The sequence below is a fragment of the Oryx dammah genome, unplaced genomic scaffold (genome assembly GCF_014754425.2).
Source record: "Oryx dammah isolate SB20612 unplaced genomic scaffold, SCBI_Odam_1.1 HiC_scaffold_1, whole genome shotgun sequence".
Lineage (NCBI taxonomy): Eukaryota > Metazoa > Chordata > Mammalia > Artiodactyla > Bovidae > Oryx > Oryx dammah.
Genome location: NW_024070185.1, coordinates 37,184,510 through 37,207,799, shown reverse-complemented (window position 1 = coordinate 37,207,799; position 23,290 = coordinate 37,184,510). Strand labels below are relative to the sequence as shown.

Here is a 23,290-nt window from a genome sequence, read left to right as displayed (position 1 = left end):
AACTAAGATCATGGCATCCAGTCCCATTCATGGGAAATAGATCGGGAAACAGTGGAAACGGTGTCAGACTTTATTTTGGGGGCTCCAAAATCACTGCAGATGGTGATTGCAGCCATGAAATTAAAAGATGCTTACTCCTTGGAAGCAAAGTTATGATCAACCTAGATAGTATATTCAAAAGCAGAGACATTACTTTGTCAACAAAGTCTGTCTAGTCAAGGCTATGGTTTTTCCAGTAGTCATGTATGCACGTGAGAGTTGTACTATAAGGAAAGCTGAGTGCCGAAGAATTGATGCTTTTGAAGTGTGGTGTTGGGGAAGACTCTTGAGAGTCCCTTAGACTGCAAGGAGATCCAGCCAGTCCATCCTAAAGGAGATCAGTCCTGGGTGTTCATTGGAAGGACTGATGTTGAAGCTGAAACGCCATTACATTGGCCACCTGATGTGAAGAGCTGACTCATTGGAAAAGACCCTGATGCTGGGAAAGATTGAAGGCAGGAGGAGAAGGGGACTACAGAGGATGAGATGGTTGGATGGCATCACTGACTCAATGGCATGGGTTTGGGTAGGCTCCAGGAGTTGGTGATGGACAGGGAGGCCTGTTGTGCTGCGGTTCATGGGGTTGCAAAAGAGTCAGACACGACTGAGTGACTGAACCAAACTGAACTGACCCTGCTCACTGTGTTTTCATGCCCTTTCTCTTCAGAGTTGCCTGAAGTTCCATCGATTGAGGAAGAAGTAGAAGAAACTGAGTCTTGGGCAAAGCCTCTGGTTCACCTTTGGCAGACGAAGTCCCCAAACTTTGTGGCAGAGCAAGAGTATAACACAGCCATGGGCAGAATGGAGCCACACTGCGCCATTTGTGCTCTGCTCATGCCCTACTACAAGGTAGCTGGCGGGAGGGGCCCCTGCCCACGTTTCCTTTCACTATAACACTTTCTGTGTGGCTCTAAAAACACAGGTGAATCATTGTACAGTTAGTATGCACATGGTGAAGAAAACATTAGTTCTTCTGTAGCTAATGACCACATAGAGTAGCAAACAGAATTCCTGCGTGCCACTTGAGAGACTTTTCTTTAACAGTACTTTATCATTTTTTAATGTCTTAATTTATTTCAGTCAACGGTTAATTCCAACCTTCCTTCTGCCTACTTCTCCAAGAAACATAGACCTTAAAACTTCAAAATAGTAGAAGCTTGCAAAGAGAGAACTTAGACCTAGTCTCTGCTTTATGTTTGAAAATATTACTCTCAATCATATAAATGTCAGCTCTGGGCTCACATTTGAAATCTCTCTCTTCTTCTTTCCATGTAGAATATGCAAAAGACACAGCAGGACTCAATGCAAACCAAATTGTCCAGTTTATCCCATCAGCCAGCTATTCATGGAATTATTTTCAGATGTCATGTCATATATTTTATGCCAAAAGCATCTTAGATCGCAGAGGGCCACATTGTTCGGCACTAACACAAACAAAATGATCTTTAGGAATCTGGTAAGGGTAGAACTACTAGGTCCATTTTAAGATACAATATTATAAAATGCATTGATGGGAATATTGTGTTCTGGGTTATATTTTCACTAATAGAATCAGAAATATTGTATTCAAGATCACATTGTTCTTAAAGTTCCACATGAAGTAATTCTGTTCAGACATTTCAGAGCATAAAAATGCGTAATGTGCCACATTCTCAGCACTTTGTAAATAGAGGAAGTAGTTCATTCATTCATCTGAATGTGACTTTAGGGAGTGATTAACTTTATTTTTATTTCCCATTTATCATTAAATTTCTATGTTTTCTTAAAAAATTTACCTTTGATTCTTATTTCTGTATCATAATCTGCCTGCATATTTCCCTAATGATTAAAAAAAATCCCAACTGAAATTACAAGTTCGGGGGAAATTTATTAACATAAGGTTTCTGGGGATAAGATAGTTCATTAATTATATTCAAATATACAATGAAATCTTATATCTTGATGAGAGATGACAATTTTGTTTGCATATTATGCCTTGTTATCTAATGTCATTTGCTAGATCTTTCTGTCTTGCTGTATTAAAACTTCTTGATGAGACAAAAACCTTCAAAAACTCTCTAAATACTGTCATACAAATTAAAGCTGAGGTCTTTGAAGATTCTCCTTCAGGTGTAACCAGGTAAGATTCTTCAGTAAATGAAACCAGATCTATTAATCTAGTGCAAATAAAGAAGCAAAAAAAGTTCATTGGAAGGATCATTGCTTCTCATGAGCTTTGTCTATAAGAACGTAATTTTAGTAGCTCATCCCTTTCTATAACAGTGGGCGTATAGAATCCCTTCTTGTCCCTTCAGCTTAACTTCTGGATGGGAACCTGGGGAACAGAGCTGATAGTTGGAGGACAAGGACAAGAAGAAACAATACAGAAGTGGAAAATTAGTAAATGAAATAGCTGTTCATGGATCTGTCCAAAGCAAGTGATTCCAGCTCTTTTCCATATTTTTTGCTCATTTGCAAATATTGTGTTTTTCAGCCAGATAGCAGCAATGAAGAAAATGATTCTAGATGGGAGACAAAATTAGATGAAGTGGTGACTTCAGGAGGAAAGACTAAGCCCCTCATTCCAGAGATGTGTTTTATTTATAGTGAAGAAAATATAGAATATTCTCCTCCTAACGCCTTCCTGGAAGAGGATGGAACAAGCCTTCTTATTTCCTGTGCAAAGTGCCGCGTACGGGTTCATGCAAGTAAATGAGTCTATCAGTCATTCATCACTGGCTTTTTAGTGCTTCACATAGTCTTTATTTCTCACCCCTCTGCAGCCTGTCAAATCTATCACAGTGAACTGTTGGCATAATTAATGATTAGATCATTCTTTCTCATATTTCTTCTAATGAAAGTATGAAAGGTATAATCGTCCTTGTATTTTATGTGGTATCAGTGGAGAACAGGTCTGATGGTTTGTTTCTTTGGGGTCCCCATGTGGAGTCATCATGGGACTCCTTTCACATGCTTGAATTTTACTTAAGATATAGTTTATAAAACCTTAATTTTAGTCTCTTATGGTGATTCATCACTATTTTCCTTTGTATGTTTTAAAAAGAATGAGTATTCTTTTGGTGATTTGGGGAATTGTTGTTAAATTTAATTCCTGAGTTTAAATTTTATTCTTTGTTAGAGTAGGGAGATCTTCATTGCCTTTTGGGTAAAACAGTCCTTCGAGTTGTTTTTCCCCAGAACTGAGATGGTTAGGCTCTATACCTGTCTCAATTTGCTATTTTTACATAATTATGTTAATGGCAAATACATTTTTATAGATTAATCTGTCATGTAAACCTTCTAAAATGTGTAAAATGAATCAGTTATACATTGTAATTGTATTTTTAAAGCATTTTAATATTCAAGCTCTTACCAAGTCACATCTTTTATTAACATTCTTAGGTATAGTGTGAGTCTTGTCAATGTGGTATGAATAATTTATAATATATGTATTACATTCTGTATTTATCCCACAGTAACATCAGTCTTATATTAAGGTTGAAATTTCCTGGCTATCAAGCATTTATTTATTAGATACTTTCAGCTTCCTTGAGGGATTTGAACATGTGTTTGAAATACAATTATATAAAACTTATTTACTTCATCAACCTGTAAGACACTCAGTACACACACACACACACACACTCTCTCTCTCTCTCTCTCTCTCTCTCTCTCACTCTACACAGTTATATCTATATGAGAGGCACAGCATCATTTTACAAACAAGTTAGGATTTAATCTTGACTACAGAATGCACTAACTGTGCAACTTAGCCATAATATTTTATGAACATGTGCTTGAACTAAACATTTTATGATCTTGGTTAACTATTATAGGCTTTTCTTTGGGTAATTACAATTCTGTTATTTTCCCTTCCCAAGACAAATTTTATACAAATTTTATATTAAAAACTACTTCTTTAAATTCTACTTATTTAAATCTTTCAAAGCCCTCTTTTTTCAGGAAGCCAGAGTAACACATGTGTGTTGGAGCCATATAATTGCTACATATATCATGTATTTACATCATCAGCCATCTCTTTAAATTGCTGAGTCAGGCATGTACTGAATAGACAAGTAAAATTGAACATATCTCTTCATCACCAACCATGAATTGTGTATCCTTTGTCCGTATCACTGAAATTAAAGCTAATTAAATGTAATTTTTGAAGTGTAGTTTTAAATTACATTAATTTTATGCATATAATTTTATGTTCAGAAATATTTTGTTAAAGTTTATTTACTGTACCATTTTAAAACTTCTCCAAACTTTGCTTCATGAATTGCAGCTTATTTTGAAATATGTTGTATGTGAGTAAAGGACTAGACCTGAAAGTTTAGAGATTTTATTATTGCCTATTCAAGTATTATCATTAATATTCTTTATGATAACTAGTGTGAGCACTGGTAACTGTTAAGATGCCCACTCTCATGCTTCCTGGCAGTGATACCCTGTTAGGTATAACGTGTGAGAACCAAAAGTGTCTCTGAGCCAGCCTTGTTTATATTTTGTTATAAGCAGTGAGAATCAAAAATGGTATGGTAGGTTGTTGCTCTGATTTTATTTATTCAGTGGCTAAAATGTGTCATATTCTCAAAATACAAAAGGCTTAATTAATGAATCTATACTATTATTTTGTAGGTTGTTATGGAATCCCTTCTCATGAGATCTGTGATGGATGGCTATGTGCCCGGTGCAAAAGAAATGCGTGGACAGCAGTAAGTGGCTTATTCATTCCATCCATTGTGGGTCCATTTAAATCTAGTGATACATGTACTTTTGTGTGCGGTTTCACCCTTCCCTGTTTTTCTAGTCTTCTCTTTCCAAATCATCCTACTGAGTATCTCTTTATCTACTGTGGAAATATTAAATACGTTTCTAGGCATCACCCTCTGCTCAAAAACCTACAGAGACTAGCAGCTTTTTAGAGCATGTCCAAAATACTGCTTCACATTCTTTCCTAGCAGTTCTAGAAAATAAGTATTCTGAGTGACAGTGAAGATGGGAATCTCTAGGGACCTCTGAGGAAACCATGCTCATTCACAGCTATTCCACTAGCATGAGCTCTTCCCTGTTTATTCATTTATACATTCATACTTTAGCAAATTTTAAAGTGTTTTGTGCTAAGCATTGCTATGAACTTGAGACAGAAACTAGAACAAATTATTCCCTGTTTGGGAAACACAGATTTCTCTTCACCTAAACTGTTTTCCCTGAAGATACTATAGAAGCTTTAGCTTATACCCAAGTGTTGCACTCCATTCCATTAATCTACCAGTTTACTCATTTTACAGTTTGATTGTGTGTTGCCTTAATTTTTCTTAAAAATTCTCTTTCAAGAGCTATCAGAACATTGCTGAAAGTGGAGACTGGTCAGATCTCAAGACTGTATCCCTCATTATTGATCTCAGAACAGATGCTCAGCTTCATTTTGATTATAATAGTAGTCTTTGCTTTATTCCTTAATGATCTCTAATGACAATGGGTTAGATTTCCTTGCAGCCAAAGTTAAAACCCTGAGGCGCAATGTAAGGACCATGCTCTGCATGATGAAAATTTATGTCACGATTATATATGTTTAGCTCTCAGTGTGGAAATAGACATATGGTAACTATAAATTAAAGGCATCTGTAAGAATGACTTTCTATATGATTTTATTGCTGGCATTCACTTTGGATAGTGAGGGGAAAGCAAGGGAAAATATGGACCACCTTTATGGTCCAAATAATCTGATCTATGAAATATTAGAGGTAATATCTCCAGCTTAAGAATTCTTTCCATTAGTGGGCCAGATAACATTTTGATACTTCATTTGGTTGATCATCACATTAACAAAAACTGTATAACTGCACAGTATCTTTAAAACAACCAGGAAGTCCTGCTGTAATATATATATTCAACTCTTGTTTACCATGCTGGTTCTATTCCTATTATATGAGCCAAAGCAAAGTCTTGTAGGGTCAGTTTTATTGATGATGTCTCTTCTTTCACCCTGAAGTGTAGGTTTAGAATTTAGAGCTACTCTAATTCAGTGCACCAAGGCACGAAGAATTCTCCGTTCCATCTGCAGTTACTGCTTGGCTCCCGTGCTCACACACCGAGCAGTCCTGTTACCCCAAGGTACCACTGTCCTTTGCATGGCAGTGCCAGGGCTAGGCCTCAGTCAGCCACCCTGATTCAAACGCTGCTGCGTATCAATTATGTTGTTTTCCTTTAGCATGTCTTCAGAAGGAAATACTTAGGTTAATCACTCTATGCAACATATTTCTATTAATCTTAACCTCTGGTTTAAAGCATACTTCTATTAATCTTAACCTCTCTGCACCCTGAGAAAATACAGTGTGCCTTTTGTATTTTAATATTGACACCATGTAAATCTCTCTTAATTTGCGATAAAGACAGGAGCTCTTGAATACAACTTTGCATTGATTTTTTTCAGACCTACATAATTTCTTAGCTCTAATTGGAAATGATCTAAATTCACAGTGGGCCAGTTATTATTTTTTTTTTTTTTCAGTTTATCCATTCTGAGTTAACTTTGTCCGTGAACGCTTTATTTCTAAATTTTTCTCTTGAGAAATAATTGAATTTCATTTTAAGCATTGCAGAGAAGTAACTGATAATAGTTTGGCTTTAACACCCTTATTTAGTATAGCATTGAGTGTTGCAATATTTATATTTTACTAAGCACTTAAGTATGATTCTTTGGATTTTGTGGCTGGAATGGTTGCATTTGGGAAGTACACTTAGACTTGTCTTCTTAGGAATCAATCTCATACTGTCAGTTTTAGGTTCCAGAGGAGCACTGGATCTCCTTTCGGATGGAAGCTCTAAAAGAACCTAATGGAAATCTAACAGTGTGGCTGAAGTCAAATGATATTTCAATGCTGGCTTTTAGTTCACTAACTCTGATTACTAAGTATTTCCTGGGATTTTCTGTTTTAAACATAGTTTGTGAAAGTAAGGCTTATTCATCGTGAATACAAAAGACTCCAGTAGCGTACTTTGCTTGAGATATGTTTATACAACAGATGTGATTGTTTCAGTTAATTATATTTCCTTTAATGATTGTTGCTTTGAAAATCTTACAGGTAAGAAGAGGGTACCTGAAACACCTTATATTTATTTTCATAAGGTGTGTGTGAGAATCGTATGTGGTAGTTCTATTTTTTAAAGATCAAAAAATAAAAATTAAAGATTAAAAAGAGCACCTGTGAATGGACAAATGGATTAAAAAAAGTGTCTCTGTACACACACACACAAACACATTCACACATGCACACATATGTACAGTGATTACTATTCAGCCATAAAAAAAGAAGGAAATTCTCTTGTTTTGTTACAACTTGGGTGAAACTGGAGGGTGTTATGCTAAGTGGAATAAGTCAGAAAAAGACAAATAATGAATGCTTTCATTTACATGTGGAATAAAAAAAAAAAGGCAAAGCAACAACAACAGAAATACAAACCTGAACTCATAGATACAGAGCATAGATTGGTAATTGCCATGGGCTGGGGGAATGAGGGAAATGAGTGAAGGTGTCAAAGAGTATATACTTCAATTACAAGTACATTCTGAGGGTGTAATGCACAGCATGATGACTGTAGTTAACAGTGCTTTATTAGATACTTGAAAGTGGCCAAGAAAGTAGATCTTAAATGTTCTCACCACACGCCCACACACACAAAGGTATTTAATGTGAGGTGATGAATGTGTTAACCTTATTATGGTGATGATTTCTCAATATAGAGATATATCATGTTATCACATTGTACAACTTCAACTTCTACAATAAGTCAATTATATTTCAATGAAATAGGAGAAAAAGAGGGAAACTATAATAGTAACTATATCATATAAGTAAGTATCAATTATTTACATTTTCAAAGTAAAGGCATCATAAGGTTTATTTCAACAAATCCAGGCCATAAATAAATGAATTAACTAGCTAACTAACTGAAGTCATACATTAACAAGTAGTTGGGCTTGGTAGTTGCAGATGTGCTCGAATTGGTGGTCACAGACCAGCTGTCTTTTTATTTACCAGTTCTAAGGAGTGGAAGTCATGTGGGCCAAACTGCCCTGCTAGCTTTTCAGTAACTGAAGGCCAGAACTTTGTCTCATTTCTCTATAATACTCCTAATACCTGGTGTACTGTTGGGTCATTTCTGAACTTATAGAGCCTTTATCTGTGACCTTCAGCATTCTCATCATTTCCAGAAGTCTTGGTTTAGTCCTCAGTGTATCTGCTTTTGCTTTTTTTTTTCTTTACTTTATCCACTTATATCAATTAAAATGAGCAGCAGAAGGCTATATTGCATCCTTAACTGTATAGTAAAGAAAGAGATGACTTACACATTTTGAATTACACCCTAACTTGGATTCTAGAATCCTGGCTCTATGCCCAAATTCAAGTGAAACGAAATGAAACAGTTAAGAAATTCCCCAACTACCTGTCTTTTGTGACATAAGGTTATAGCTCTCATAGTTCTAATTAAATATCATTGCTCTGTGCCTGTTTGTCTTGTTTCAGTACTGCTCAGATAAATAGACCTGTATGAGAGCTGTACATGCATTTATGGAATAAATGTTACATTTATGTACTAAATGTTAAGCTTATAACCCAGCTTGATTAGAATGTTGTATTTTCAGCTCTGTTTTGTTTCCAGCTCTTTTGTGACTATGTGATTCATTTTGGAGCAGTTTGTACTCCTTCATATAGTAGCACTTTAGAGGATATTCTAAACATTACCAAGTTCTGTTTTTAGGTGTTGAATGTCAACACTCTGATTCTGGAATGTGTTTCTAGTTATTTTGAGTCTTAATTTGTATCTATTTACTTTTGACCTAAATCACTAGCGTTTATGTCTAATCTGTTCATCAGTTTCCATTTTATAATTACTAAGTTACTGCTAATTAAAAACATAATACAATATTCACACTGTAAAAATGCTGAATATGTATTGCTTTCTTTCAGGTTTTTTCTCCCCCACCATTTTCTTTTTTATTCCTACTTTGAAAAATTATTTTTACTTCTGAGTATTTCTGTGAAATACCTGAACACTGTGTTAGAGCTTCACTTCTAATTATGAAGGAGGATGTTAGTTAAATGTATGGATTGAACTGATAACCTGAATGCTTTTATCCTAAACAGTAATAATTCATGTGCTTAATACTCTGTAGAGTATTAAGAAGTAGTATGCTAATAACCACAGAAGGATTTTCTATGCTATCTTATAAAGGGTTTATATTATTGAATTCTAAAGAACAAATAAAAGCAGGTTAAGAGGTTAAACTTTAGGGATAGTAGAGCTCTTTGGTGGTGGTTTCTCTTCAGGAAATTTGGATGTTTCTTTTGAGGTAGGAGGAATATGAGGTTTTGTTTTAGTGGTGTGAATGGGAGTGGAAATTGCGTGGGAAGATGGGTAATTTATATCGTGGAAAGTTGTGTCATACTCAGGTTTATGACTTTGACAAATCATGAGTTGTCAATCTTCTGTCCATGGTGGCTCAGATGGTAAAGCGTCTGCCTACACTGCGGGAGACCCGGGTTCAATCCCTGGGTAGGGAAGATCCTCTGGAGAAGGAAATGGCAACCCGCTCCAGTCCTCTTGCCTGGAAAATCCCATGGACTGAGGAGCCTGGTGGGCTACAGTCCATGGGGTCGCAAAGAGTCGGGCACGGCTGAGCGACTTCATTTCACTTCACTTCATGGTAGCTTTAAGCCGGTGCTATCGTTTTTCAATGTCAGTGAAAACTTCCAGTGTCTTTTGTGCTATGTCTTACCAGGGAGCTTTTTAAACTACCTTATATAATTCTTGCAGGGCAAGGCAGGGTAGGCATAGTAACTCACATACCTGAAATCTAAAATCTTAATTAGAGGAAGATTTAAAAGCAATGTAATGAGAAGGTTCGATTAGAGACGACTATCTAAGGCCTCTTCTGACCCTGAAATCCTTTGATTCTGTGTTGTTTTGTATTTCCATTTTGCTTTAATTAGTTTTCCTTAAGAATTGGGCACCTTCATGAAATCTAAATTTATTTCTGTACTTCTTAATCTGGTCAAAGGTGATGAGTTACAGAAAAGTACAGGAGTTGAAGTGACATTGGTAATTATTGGCTGGATCAGTGTAATTTTTATATGCTTAAGGAAACTTTAATTTTTTTTTTAAAAATGACTTCAGGGCCTTACTGTAATTTTATTTGTATTTTATATGCATTATTTATTATCTTCTGGATTTCTTTTTATTTCAATATATCCCTTTACTCTTAATTTAGAAGAATTTGTTTAAATATTTTTATTTGGATGTAATACAGCAGAATACACAGTTGTATATTATATTCTTGAATAGATATTGCCATGCTATGAAAAGGTAAGATTTTGAAATGAAAAAGTTAAAAAAAAAAAAACATGTAAAAAAATTTCTGTGTAATGAAATAGTAAACTAGGTTGCTGTTGTTGTTTAGTCATTTAGTCATGTCCAACTCCTTGCCACCCCATATAATTAGGGCTTCCCTATCCAGGAAGTACTCTGGGCTTCCCTGTCCTTCAGTGTCTCCTGGAGTTTGCTCAGACTTATGTCCATTGAGTTGGTGATGTCATCCAAACATCTCATCCTCTGTCACCTCCTTCTCCTCCTGCCCTCAATCTTTCCCAGCATCAGGGTCTTTTCCAGTGAGTTGGCTCTTTGCATCAGGTGGCTAAGGTACTGGAACTTCAGCTTCAGCATCAGTCCTTCCAATGAATATTCAGGACTGATCTCCTTTAGGATGGATTGATTTGATCTCCTTGCTGTCCAAGGGACTCTCAGGAGTCCTTTCCACCACCACAGTTCAAAAGCATCAGTTCTTCAGTGCTCAGTCTTCTTTATGGTCTAACTCTTACCTCCATACGTGACCAATGGAAAAACCATAGCTTTGACTATGTGGACCATTGTCATACAGTCTTGACTCCAGCTTGTGCTTCACCCAGCCCAGAATTTTGCTTGATGTACTCTGCATATAAATTAAATAAGCAGGTGACAATATATAGCCTTGAAGTACTCCTTTCCCAATTTTGAACCAGTCTTTTGTTCCATGTCTGGTTCTAACTATTGCCTCTTGATCTGTATACAGATTTCTCAGGAGACAGGTAACGTGGTCTGTTATACCTATCTCTTTAAGAATTTTCCATAATTATTGTAATCTGCACAATAAAAAGCTTTATTGTAGTCAGTGAAGCAGAAGTAGATGTTTTTCTAAAATTCCCTTACTTTTTCTGTGAGCCAGTGGAAGCTGGCAATTTGATCTCTGGTTCCTCTGCCTTTTCTAAATCAAGCTTGTACATCTGGAAGTTCTTGGTTCACATCCTGTTGAAGCCTAGCTTGACGAATTTTGAGCATTACCTTGCTAACGTGAAATGACCTCTACTGTACGGCAGATTGAACAGTCTTTGGCCTTGCTCTTCTTGGGATTGGAATGAAAACTGACCTTTTCCAGTGCTATGGTCACTGCTGAGTTTCCAAATTTGCTGGCACATTGAGTGCAGCACTTTAGCAGCATCATTTTTAGGATTTGAAGTAGCTCATCTGGGATTCCACCACCCTCACTAGCTTTGTTTGTGGCCATGCTTCCTACGGCTCACTTGACTTCACCCTCCAGGATTTCTGGCTGTAGGTGAGTGATCACACCATTGTGGTTATCTGGGTCATTAAGACCTTCTTGTACAGTATTTCTGTGTATTCTTGTCACACATTTATTATTTATTTAAGAGCATTTATTTTCTGTACAATAACAAAGTTGCATTATATATTATAAACAGCATAGATAGCATTCTGCTTTTTTTTTCTTCAAAATAGTTTTAAGAAATCAAAAAGTAAATATGAAATAAAGTTTTCACCTTGGTCACACATCTGTTCACTTTATTTTGCTTATTTGTTTATTTGTTTTTTTAATGGACTAAAAGATATGAGCAAGCTGTACCTTGATGATCATTTGGTATTAGCATTTTCTTTCCTCTTACAAAGAGTGGAATATGCAATTGCAGTGATTAAAAACATTTTAGTGTCTGTTTATTCTTATTGCTTGATTATAAATAAGTGGCATCTATAGATTGAGTAATGGTTGCCATTCATGCCCTCCAAGGCTTAGACATAGCTATTGTTTTGGTTTTTGAAAGAAAGTGAAGTGTTTTCTCTTCGTGAGTCATAATCACAAAGTTAAAATCTGGAAGTACTGAGGTAGTGGTCTTAAGCCACCCACCCCCATAATGTTGCTAAAGCTTGTGAACTAAAAAAAAAAAGTCTTTTTCACTTGTTCAAAAGTATTTGTTTATCTGAACTCTTAATCTTGGAAAATACTGTAGTCTTAAATCTCAACTGCTAAGGCTCAGGTAAAAATGATTAACTTCTTGGAAAGTTGGTAAGTCATCTTTGGGACCCATGAAGTCCCCCTGTTAAATCTGAAGGCAGTACTTTCTCTTCTTTCTCTCTGATATGGGAGTTTTCTTAGGGTAGTGATCATTAAAGAAAATATATGTAGTTGAGAATTACCATATTCCATAATACAACCATTATTTCTCCTGTCCAACTCCTTAGATAAGATTAGTGTTATAGGAACTTCACCTGGCTGTCCAGTGATTGACTCCATGCTCCCAATGCAGGGAGCATGGGTTCAATCCCTGGTTGGGGAACTAAGATCCCACATCCCACATGCCACACAGCACTGCTAAAAAAAGAAAAAATGGTGGTACTGATAATAGATGTTAGAATTGTCTATCATTTGATTCTTAGAAGTCTTACATTTAAAAAAGTTCTATTAAAAAATTTTTGACTTACAAATTCAGGATAGTTGTTGATTTAAATATAATCTACTCTAAGTAGCAAGGATACTAGCTTCCAATTTTCCTAGCTTCCAAAAAAATTTAATGCTGACAGAGGCTGCACGTTTCTCCATCTATCTCAGAAGTCTCATTTACAGATACTAAGTCAGTGGTTTGAGAGAGTAAATCCTTTGCCCAGGCTCTCCATTCTATATGGTAAGAGAGCCCAGACTCATGGCGGTACTCATGCCTCTAGATAGATTCCCAGGCCCAGAATCATTTTTGTTTTTCCTCAGTTGCTTGTTTTCAGAGTGGAAAGAAGGCTGAATAACTGACCTAATTTTGAACCATGTATTTGAATGATTTCAGTTTGTTTACTTTGAAAATTAAGTGAACACTAATAGTGTATTTATTTGGTCATATACTTAGTATGGAATAATTAGTGTTACTGGGCAGTTGAGCAGAGAAGTGCCCTTACTGTTTCATACCAACTCTAGTTTCTTCCTGGAGGACATTTTCCAGAGTTGAATGATCTCCTGGATCTAGTTTCCCAACTGACAACCGAGTTGACATTTTTCTTTAACAAAGAGCTCTGAAGAAGCTTTGTAGATTGGAGCCACTGATTTTTAGATCTTATTGGTTTATGTCCTTGAGAGGTCATGGCAACACTCCTGCACCCTGTGATGTGTTTTATGGTTTATTTTTTCATTTCATGGGCTCCTGTCAAGACCACGTGGTGAGAGGCTGTCTTTGATCCTCACACATAGTAAAAACAGTGAAAAGGCAAGAAAAGGAAGACTGTGTTCTTGTTAGAGACCATGGCTCTGTGTAGCCAAGTGTCCGCTTGTGTCATTGCTCCTCTCCAGTGAGGTGTCTCTGGAAGCTGCTGGCCAGACCACACTCTTACATTCGAGCTAACAGGTTTGAGTTCAGAATCACCTTCTGCCTCCAAGGGAGGCAGATTATTCTGCACAGCTGCTAATGTAAACCTTGACTCACAAAGGCGAGAGTGGTAATAATTATTTTACTTTAACCAAACAGAACAGCATGTTGGAGGATATCAATTTTCTTGACAGCATAGTTATGATGTGGAGGCTTTTCTGTTAGGGACTGCTTATAGGCTAAAAAAGTCAACAATCTTTTTTTTTTCCCTCTCCCGTTCATTCTTCTCCCTTTTGCCCAATAAACAGCGTCCCCTCCCTACCAGCCCTCCCACCCCCCTGGTAGTGCAGAGAAAGAAAGAGAAGTCTACATAGCTTATTGTAACTGGAACTATATTCATAAACAGCTTCTTGATTGAGAACAAATGCCTCATTAATCTTAAGTGCTTCAACCAGAGAGCACAAGTAAAGTCAAGAAGAATAATGACTGACATTATGGGGAGCATAGCATACTGTACTGCACACCAGGGTGTGCATGCCCCGAGGTCACTGGGCTGCACGGTGCATCTCCTTAGCAATGAGGAAAGAGATCCTCAGGAAGCATGGAGTGGGAAAACTGCCTTGCATGCATTTCTCATGAATGGCAAAAATTAGTCCAGTGGCAGGATGAAGGAGTCATGTATTTTGCTGTTTGTTACTGAAGGTCATGGTGGAAAGAAAGAAAAAGCCAGCTGGATTTTTACTTGAAAGCCAAGTGTTGTATAATTTTAAGTACTTTGCTCAGGATCCTGGAAATACTATTATGTAAATACTGTGAAGTTCCATGTAGATTACTTTGGCCAGTCTTAAATTATCGGAGTACTTCTTCCTAACATTGAACCATTGTGTGCCTGGTCTTCTATCAGATAAGTGCTCTGTACTCTTCAAGGTAATTTTTACACTGCAGTAAGGAATGGCATCAGAAAGAAAAAAGGTGGAAGGGATGTAATTTGAAACATAGACTATGATTTCCTGGTCTTCCATAATTGTCCTTTCATACAAATGGCTATATGCTTGTATTTTAATAGCTAAAATGTAGTGAGATCCCTGTCCCCTCCCAGCATGTCCACATCCTAATCCTTGGATCCTGTATGTTACACTGCATGTAAAGGGAATTATGGTAGCAGATGGCGTTAAGGTCGCTGACCAACTGACTTTACAATAGGGATATTATTCTGTTTACCTGGGTGCATGCAGTGTAGTCAGAAGGGTCCTATAAGTGAGGAAAAAGGGGACAGAAAAGGGCAGAGTGATGTGATGTGTTGTGAGAAGTGCTTGGCCTGTTCTGGCTGGCTTTGGAGGTAGAGGAGGGCCAAGGACTAGGCACACAGCCTCCCCTTAAAGCTGGAGAAGGCAAAGAAATGGATTCTCCCCAAGAGCCTCCAGAAGGGAGTGACCTGGCTGACACCTTGATTTTAGCCCAGTGAGACCCATTTTGGAATTCTGACCTACTAAACTTTGTGTTGTTTTAAGTCACTGCATTTGAGGTAATTTGTTACTGCAGTAATAGAGAACTAAAGGACGTAGCATAGCCTTTTGAAACACTCTTAACTGTTCGGCATTCCACTAGGCATGTTGTATTTTCAGTGTCAGCTTTCTCTGACTACCTTCTGTGTCTCTAGCCCACACCCTCTGGTTCTGGGCCTCTAGCAATCCTTTCACTTCACTGTGACACATGATTCAGTGAGGCTCCCAGACAGTCTCTCCGTCCCGTCTTGTCATTACTTCCGTTTAAGCTGCTATGTTTTTTTACACATACTCTCAGCTCCCTTGCCACTCTCTGACTTTGTTACTCTACATTGGTATAACTCAACCCTGGTAAATCCAACTCTACTCTGTACCCGTACCCCGTAGCTGAATGGCTGTGGAGAAACACCCAATATGCAGATTGCTCCTGCTTTCAGTTTTAATTGGAGGTAGGTCTTCACTGGTGTGGATAATTCATGTTGCATTCTCATCATCCATTCTCTCTACCCCTTTCTTGGCTGACTGGTTCATATCTTCATATTTCCCCCATCCTCACCCTCACCTCATCAAGTCTCTTCATATTCATAGAGAAACGGGAAGACAGCAGTAGAGACCTTGAGGTTTCAACCTGCTTCATAGCTATAATATCTCTGCTTCTCTCTAACACCATCTTCTCTTTTATACTCAGGATCATAATTCCAGTAATTCATCCCTTCTCACCCACATCTCTTCTCCAGATGATTTTCATTATCATCCACACAAGCTGTTATTTCTTCCATCTTCAAGTAAACCAAAAAACCCTCTCTTTCTTCCTAGAAGCTCCACCCTGTTTCTCCATGGCTCTGTAAATATAGTAAAACTCCTGAAAGGCTTATTTTTATTCACTCTCTCCAATTCTTCTCCCCCACGTCTTTCTTAATTTTATTTCAGTCATAGATTTTTCCCTGTTTCCTTCAACACTTCTGTGGACCACTGCTTCCTGTTTGAAGCAGTCTTGAGTTGACCTGTAGGATCCTGCCCTCCTGCTTTTCCTCTTCACTGGTCACTTCCTCTCACTCCCTAGAATTCAAACTGTGGGTATCTTTTCCGCACTAATCCATCTAGTCATCTCATCCCATTTCATAGCTTTAATAGTTGCAAACAGCATCTAGTCATTGGTGGCTTAGACATTCCTGTGTCCAGCTCAGTCTCATCTACATGGCCAACTTTATGACATCTCCTGTCATATGTCCATCAGCTTAAATTCACCCTTCCTGAACTGAATTCCAGATCTTCTTTTGTAGCCTTTCTTATTTCCAGGCCTTCTAGCTGCTGAGGCCAAAAACTTGATAGAGTTGGACTTGATGCTTTGTTTTTCTCATACTCCACATCTGTTTGACAGCAAATCTATCATGTCTACTTTTAAAATGAATCTTGCATCCTGGCCACTTCTGGCTACTTCTTAGTCACCTTAGCTGACATAATGCAGTCTTAATCTACTCATTAACTTTTTCCTGGGTATGGTGGAAATCTGCTAACTTCTCTTCTCACTTCTACCCTTGAATCACTATTGTCTCCTGTCAACACAGCAATTGGGATTTAACATGTAAGTTAACATTTAACAGTTAACATGTAAGTCAGCTTATGTCCTTGGTGTACTCAGACTGTCCAGTGGCTTCAAGCTATCACCTTTTTTCAAGGCCTACAAAGCTTTATGAAGGGCTTCCTAGGTGGTGCAATGGTAAAGAATTCACCTGCCGGTGGAGAAGATGAAAGAGACACAGGTTCAATGCCTGAGTCAGAAAGATCCCCTGGAGCAGGAAATGACAACCTGCTTCACTATTTTTGCCTGGAAAATTCCATGGACAGAGGAGCCTGGAAGGCTATAGTCCATGGGATCAAAGAGTCAGATACAAATGAGTGACTGACTGGGCACCATGTAGCTTTATCAGATTTTCTTCCTGTTACTTACTGACGACCTTTGCCATTAGAAAAGGCCATCTGCTGCCAACACCTTTCCCTGGTGAACTCCATGGCCCACTCTCATGATGCTTAACATCCTCTACCATATAAATAATCTACTGATTTAGTGTGTCTGCTCTTCCAACAAGAGTGTATCTTTCATAGCTTTTGCCCAGTGTCTAGGACATAACATGGTGATTAACCAATATTTGTTGGTTATGTTTTCACTTATAATACAAATTAGGTGTGAGCATCTAAGTTAAGGAACTCACTCGCTTGTATAAAATTCATTGGAGCCTGTGAAATTTCCTTTCAGAAGATTACTGCAAGAAAGTTTTTCATTCATTCATTTCATTCATTCAATTTCCTAGTCACTCAGAATTCATGCCAGCCCTGTCCTAACATGGATTCCAGCCTCTCTCCAAGCCTGATAAATGAGCTTCATCTTCAGAAATGGTTCTTCCATGTTTTGTTGATCAGCATTTTGTAAGCAAGTTTTCCGTTAATGTGATTAATTACTCTTTGTTTTCCCAGCTTAGACAGCCCTATTTTATGGTTGTGCACTTCTGTTATGAGCATGTCAGATAAATAAGGGTGTGGGGAGATACTTCAATCTTGTAATTTTTCTATAGCACTGAAAATTGGCTTTGGTGTCACTTATGGATATGTCAGCTAAAATGAGAGTTCCTTATGAGGCAGCTTGAGAATGTTTGTATTGGCATTTCTTTAACTGATGTTTTATAGAAGAGCCTTTGGAACATGATTTCCCTCTAGGACAAATAATGAACGACTGTGATAGTCATATTCTAACAGTGCCTTTCCCACCATTGTTGTTAATGTTGTGTCAGCACTTTGATTATAAACATTTTTTTTCATGGTTTAATAACTGAGCTGTACAGAAACCACTCCATGTTGTAAATTGATATACTCTCTGTTCATCTCAGCGGTGATTTTTTTATGAAAGCAAAATTTAAAAGTACCTTGGTATTGCTAAAAGGGGATTTTGTGAATGGTATTAAGTGAGGGAAAAGGATCTAAGCAGGAAAGGTACAATATCAGAATATGATCTGAAGTTACACTCTTTCATCCAGCTTTTAACTGCTCTGGGGTGGGGTACACAACAGAACAGCTCTTTCAGTGCTGTACTTGGGAGGCAGGAGGAGCAGCCACTATTGGAGTAATCATTTTGTAACAGAAATTTCAGCATTTTTTGGTTTGGTTTTAGGAAACATTAGTTGACTAGCAATATATCTGTATCTTTATAATAGTGAGTCATTTTACCATGGGTGTTATTGTTCCTAGAAAAGCCATGCTCATAAACATTAGATAAAACAGGGCTGGCAATGAGCATTCACTGTGGAGTTGTATTTATTTATTTTGTTCTGCAAGGCTAAACAATTTTAGTATCTTTTCAGGTTAGGTTGGAAGGAAGTTCGGGTACACTAAAAGACTGGTAGAAATCATAGATGCCCTTTTAAAATATTCATTTAAGTAAAAAAAAAAAAAGAGAATTTTAAATTACACATATTTGATGGAAAAAGTTTTAATTTCTTTGTGTGTCTGTGGGTTTGTTTTTTTTTTTTTTATGTAAAAGTAGTAAGTATTGTTAGGAAAGTTTCCCATTCCTGTCACTCTCAAATTCTCAAATCTCATTGTTAATAGAAAACTACTCATACTGTTTTGTCATTCAGCCTTTCAGTTATTTTTTGTGCATAAACTAATACTGTTATTTTGTTGTTCTTAAGAGACCCAAATGGTGTCACAGTTTATTTAATGTCTTAGTGTTTTCATTTAATATTACATTGTATAATTTTGGATTTGCCATATATTGTTCATCACTTTTAAATTTTAAACCTGAAGCTAATTTAAAAATTCAGACATTACAAGTAAATCTAAGTAACTGACCATTCCAGCTCCTCCCAGAGGTATCTGTTTTCTCTGTTATGAACAGAAATGAAATAATAGTCATTGTACATTACTACTTCTGCATAGATATAAATGTTTACCTAAGGTAGATTCCAAGAAGGTAGCTTGCTTGTCATAATTTACGTTCATTTAAAATTTTGATTGATAATGCCAAATTATTGTCCAAAGCCGCTGTTACAACTCACATACCTCCAAAACTAGACTTCCTGATTTAAAAACCTGAGGCTAATGCTCATTATTTCATTTTTCATTTTCTTATTCTTGAAATTCGGTATCTTTTGTGTATTTATTGGCAATGAAGATTCTTTGAATTTTTTGCCTGTTTTTCAAAAGTATAGATTTTTAAAAATTATTTTTTGGATAATCTTTGTTTTACATTGGAAATTTTAAAATTGTTTTATGTTAATTTATTTAGTATTTTATCCTTTAGAATTTTAAAACTTTGATACAGTCAAAATTTATCTCTTCTACCTGCCTTTTGTTTTTTTAAATGTTATGTTAACAAGCCATTTATCCTAAATTCATCAATATTTTTGCCTACAATTTCTTTTACGAGTTCTGTTTTTGAGTATAAGTCTGTAAATAAATTTATTTTATATTAGCCCATTTTAGGTGTTCTTCATTCCTTCCTGCCACTTCTGGTTCAGCCTGGTGTCATTTTCCTTCTTTTGGAAGATTTTTTGTTTTTTTAACAGTTGTATAGTGTGGATTCTTAGGAGACAAATTCTCTTAGATTTTTGTCTCTATGAGATTATTTTTATTTTCGAAGGATATTTTCCCTGGAAATAGTTTGCCAGCTTTTTTCTTTGAATATTTTATGGATATTGTTTCATTGCCATTTGCTGCCAATGTTTCTGGTTGGATTTCAGATGGAGTTCATATACTTGTTTACTGAATATGTCTTTTTTTTCTTCTGCTTTTAAGATATGTTCTTCATATTTGGTTTTCAGAGTTTTGACTGTTAACTATTTAGGTATGTTTCCTTTGTATTCATCTGCTTGCAGTTTGCTAGGCATCTTGAATCTGTGGATGTCTTTTATCAGCTTTGGAAAGTTCTCTGTTATCTCTACAAGTATATATATTTTTTCATCTATTCTTGTTTCCCTCTTCTTGGAATCCAATTATGAGTAAATTGAATAGGTTGTTATTTTCTCTTTGTTGCTGCTGTTCAGTTGCTAAGTTGTGTCGGACTCTTTTTCAACCTTATCCAATAATTCTAATATCTTGTTTGTCTTGCTTCTAATTTTATTGATTACTTTCTTGATCATGTTATATTTTCTTGCTTTTAGTATACTTTGTACTCTTTTTGATTGTGTGGTGAAGATTTTGTCTGTAGCGAATGAAATTAATATTATTTCCAGAAAGAGGGTGCCCCTTTGTCAGATTTTTAAAGTAGAGGTGAAGTCAACCTGATTGTACCTGAGTAGGGTCTGAGCTGTATTCTAGCTTTTGTTTGATTCAGTCCACTCTGATGTCAGGTGTTTGGAGGGTGGGATCAGGACCTTGCATTCAACAGTGTCTGTATTCTGGGCACTGTAAGGACTCTAGCATTTGTCTGGCTTCCACAGCTGGGTTGGCATTGTTTAAAATTTTGGGAAATTTCTCTTTGGTTTAGAGCAGCTGCCTGGATTGGGGGTTATGGAGAGTTTTCTCTCCAGTTCTTCTTCTTGCATTTTGTATCGCAAGAGAATTATAATGACAGATACATATTTTATTTCCTGCTAAATTGCTATACCTAGATTATCTACTGGCAATGTTATATTTAAGTAGCCTGGAACCACAATTAACCTTTCACATAGTTGACCACTGCTATTGTGTGTTTATGAAATGCGTTACATTTATTAACTCATTTCAGGAAGTAGTATTTTTTCCTCTTTTATAGGTGAAATATCTAAAGCAGAGGAAGTAGGTAAGTAACTAGCCAGAGGTCATACCAGTAGTAAATGGTAGAACTATGATTTGAACCTTGGCCATCTGCATTTTGTTAAACACCAGGATGTGGCTGACTCTCCAGTTTAACTATTCTTCCTCTCAGTTAAATTGGATTCGTTTAGCCTGAAGTTTGATGGCACAGACTAAAATGTTGCTTTTGTGTAAAATGGTATAATTTTTGAAGATGAAGTGGAGATAAATTTACCAATTTATTCTCATACCAGTGAGAAGTTTTATTATTAGCTATGTTAGTAAAACAAATGGGAACACAGATCATTATGTAATATATGCTGCTTGATAACAGTTTTTTATGATATGAGTTCTTTTGAGGTGATTAGTAAAATGAAATCTTATTTACAGAAATGAGGAAATGGGGAGTTGGTTATGCCCTTTGCTTTTATTTTCTTCACAGTTTTGTTGAGTACAAACAGGTCTTCTCCCTTCTCAATTGTGAGCTTCCCAGAGCAGGCACAGTTCTCCTGTTTATTTTGGCTCTCTACTTTGATGTCTTGTGCCTTGCCTTGTACATAGGGCAGAAGATACTGGAGAAAAAGAGTGTGGACATTTGGTCAAGAAAGCCTGAGCTTAAACTCAGTTGCTGTTTTTGTTAGTTGGGCTTCCCTGGTGGCTCAGATGATGAAGAACCCGACTGCAATTCAGAAGACCTGGGTTCAGTCTCTGGGTAAGGAAGATCCCCTGGAGAAGAAAATGGCAGCCCAGACCAATATTCTTCCCTGGGGAGTTTCATGGATAGAGGAGCTTGGTGGTCTACAATCCAAGGCGTCGCAGAGTCTCACACGTTTGAGTAGCTAACACTAGGGGTTGGAAAATAAAACCTGTGGATTCAGTCCAGCTCACTGCCTACTTTTGTAAATAACATTGTAATTGGGATACAGCCACACACATTTGATTACATATTGTCCTATAGTGGCAGAGTTTACTTGCAATAACTTCATAGTTATACAAAGCCCAAGTTAGTAAATATCTGGTTATTTACAGAAAAGTGTAAATCATCCTGGACTGGGTGATTTTTAGGTATGTAATTCAATCTCTTGATTCTTAGTTTCCTGTGAAATTAGTGACTTAATAAGTTCTTGTTAAATAAGGGAGGTAAAGTACATGTATACACATGGACATCACCAGATGGTCAAGACTGGAATCAGATTGATTATCTGATCTTTGCAGATTGATTATCTTCTCCATCTTTGCAGCCAAAGATGGAGAAGCTCTATAGAGTCAGCAAAAACAAGACTGGGAGCTGACTGTGGCTCAGATCACGAACTCCTTATTGCCAAATACAGACTTAAATTGAAGAAAGTGGGGAAAACCACTAGACCATTCAGGTATGATCTAAATCAAATCCCTTATAATTATACAGTGGAAGTGAGAAATAGATTTAAGAGACTAGATCTGATAGATAGAGTGCCTGATGAACTATGGAATGAGGTTTGTGACATTGTACAGGAGACAGGGATCAAGACTATCCCAATAGAAAAGAAATGCAAAAAAGCAAAATGGCTGTCTGGGGAGGCCTTACAAATAGCTGTGAAAAGAAGAGAAGCGAAAAGCAAAGGAGAAAAGGAAAGATATAAGCATCTGAATGCAGAGTCCAAAGAACAGCAAGAAGAGATAAGAAAGCCTTCCTTAGCAATCAATGCAAAGAAATAGAGGAAAACAATAGAATGGGAAGGAATAGAGATCTCTTCAAGAAAATGAGAAATACCAAGGGAACATTTCATGCAAAGATGGGCTCGATAAAGGACAGAAATGGTATGGACCTAACTGAAGCAGAAGATATTAAGAACAGGTGGCAAGAATACACAGAAGAACTGTAGAAAGAAGATCATTACAACCAAGATAATCACAGTGGTGTGATGACTCACCTAGAGCCAGACATCCTGCATTGTGAAGTCAAGTGGACCTTAGAAAGCATCACTACGAACAAAGCTAGTGGAAGTGACGGAATTCCAGTTGAGCTATTTCAAATCCTGAAAGATGATGCTGTGCAAGTGCTGCACTCAATATGCCAGCAAATTGGGAAAACTCAGCAGTGGCCACAAGACTGGAAAAGGTCTGTTTTCATTCCAATCCCAAAGAAAGGCAATGCCAAAGAATCCTCAAACTACCACACAATTGCACTCATCTCACATGCTAGTAAGGTAATGCTCAAAATTCTGCAAGCAAGGCTTCAGCAGTACGTGAACCGTGAACTTCCAGATATTCAAGCTGGTTTTAGAAAAGGCAGAGGAACCAGAGATCAAATTGCCAACATCCGCCAGATCATGG

At 37.0% G+C, this 23,290-nt stretch overlaps 1 protein-coding gene across 2 annotated transcripts in view; it reads left to right on the top strand.

The window, feature by feature from the left end:
- Positions 1–23,290, top strand: part of LOC120863043 (lysine-specific demethylase 4C) — a 404,602-nt gene that overhangs the window by 248,206 nt on the left and 133,106 nt on the right. The window contains exons 13-15 of one of the 2 annotated variants that reach the window (XM_040239292.1): positions 707–888; positions 2,513–2,726; positions 4,660–4,736. In XM_040239292.1, the coding sequence (XP_040095226.1) occupies positions 707–888; positions 2,513–2,726; positions 4,660–4,736 (473 nt within the window). Of the gene's footprint in view, positions 1–706; positions 889–2,512; positions 2,727–4,659; positions 4,737–23,290 lie in introns of those variants that run through there. The other variant, XM_040239340.1, reaches the window with a different exon arrangement.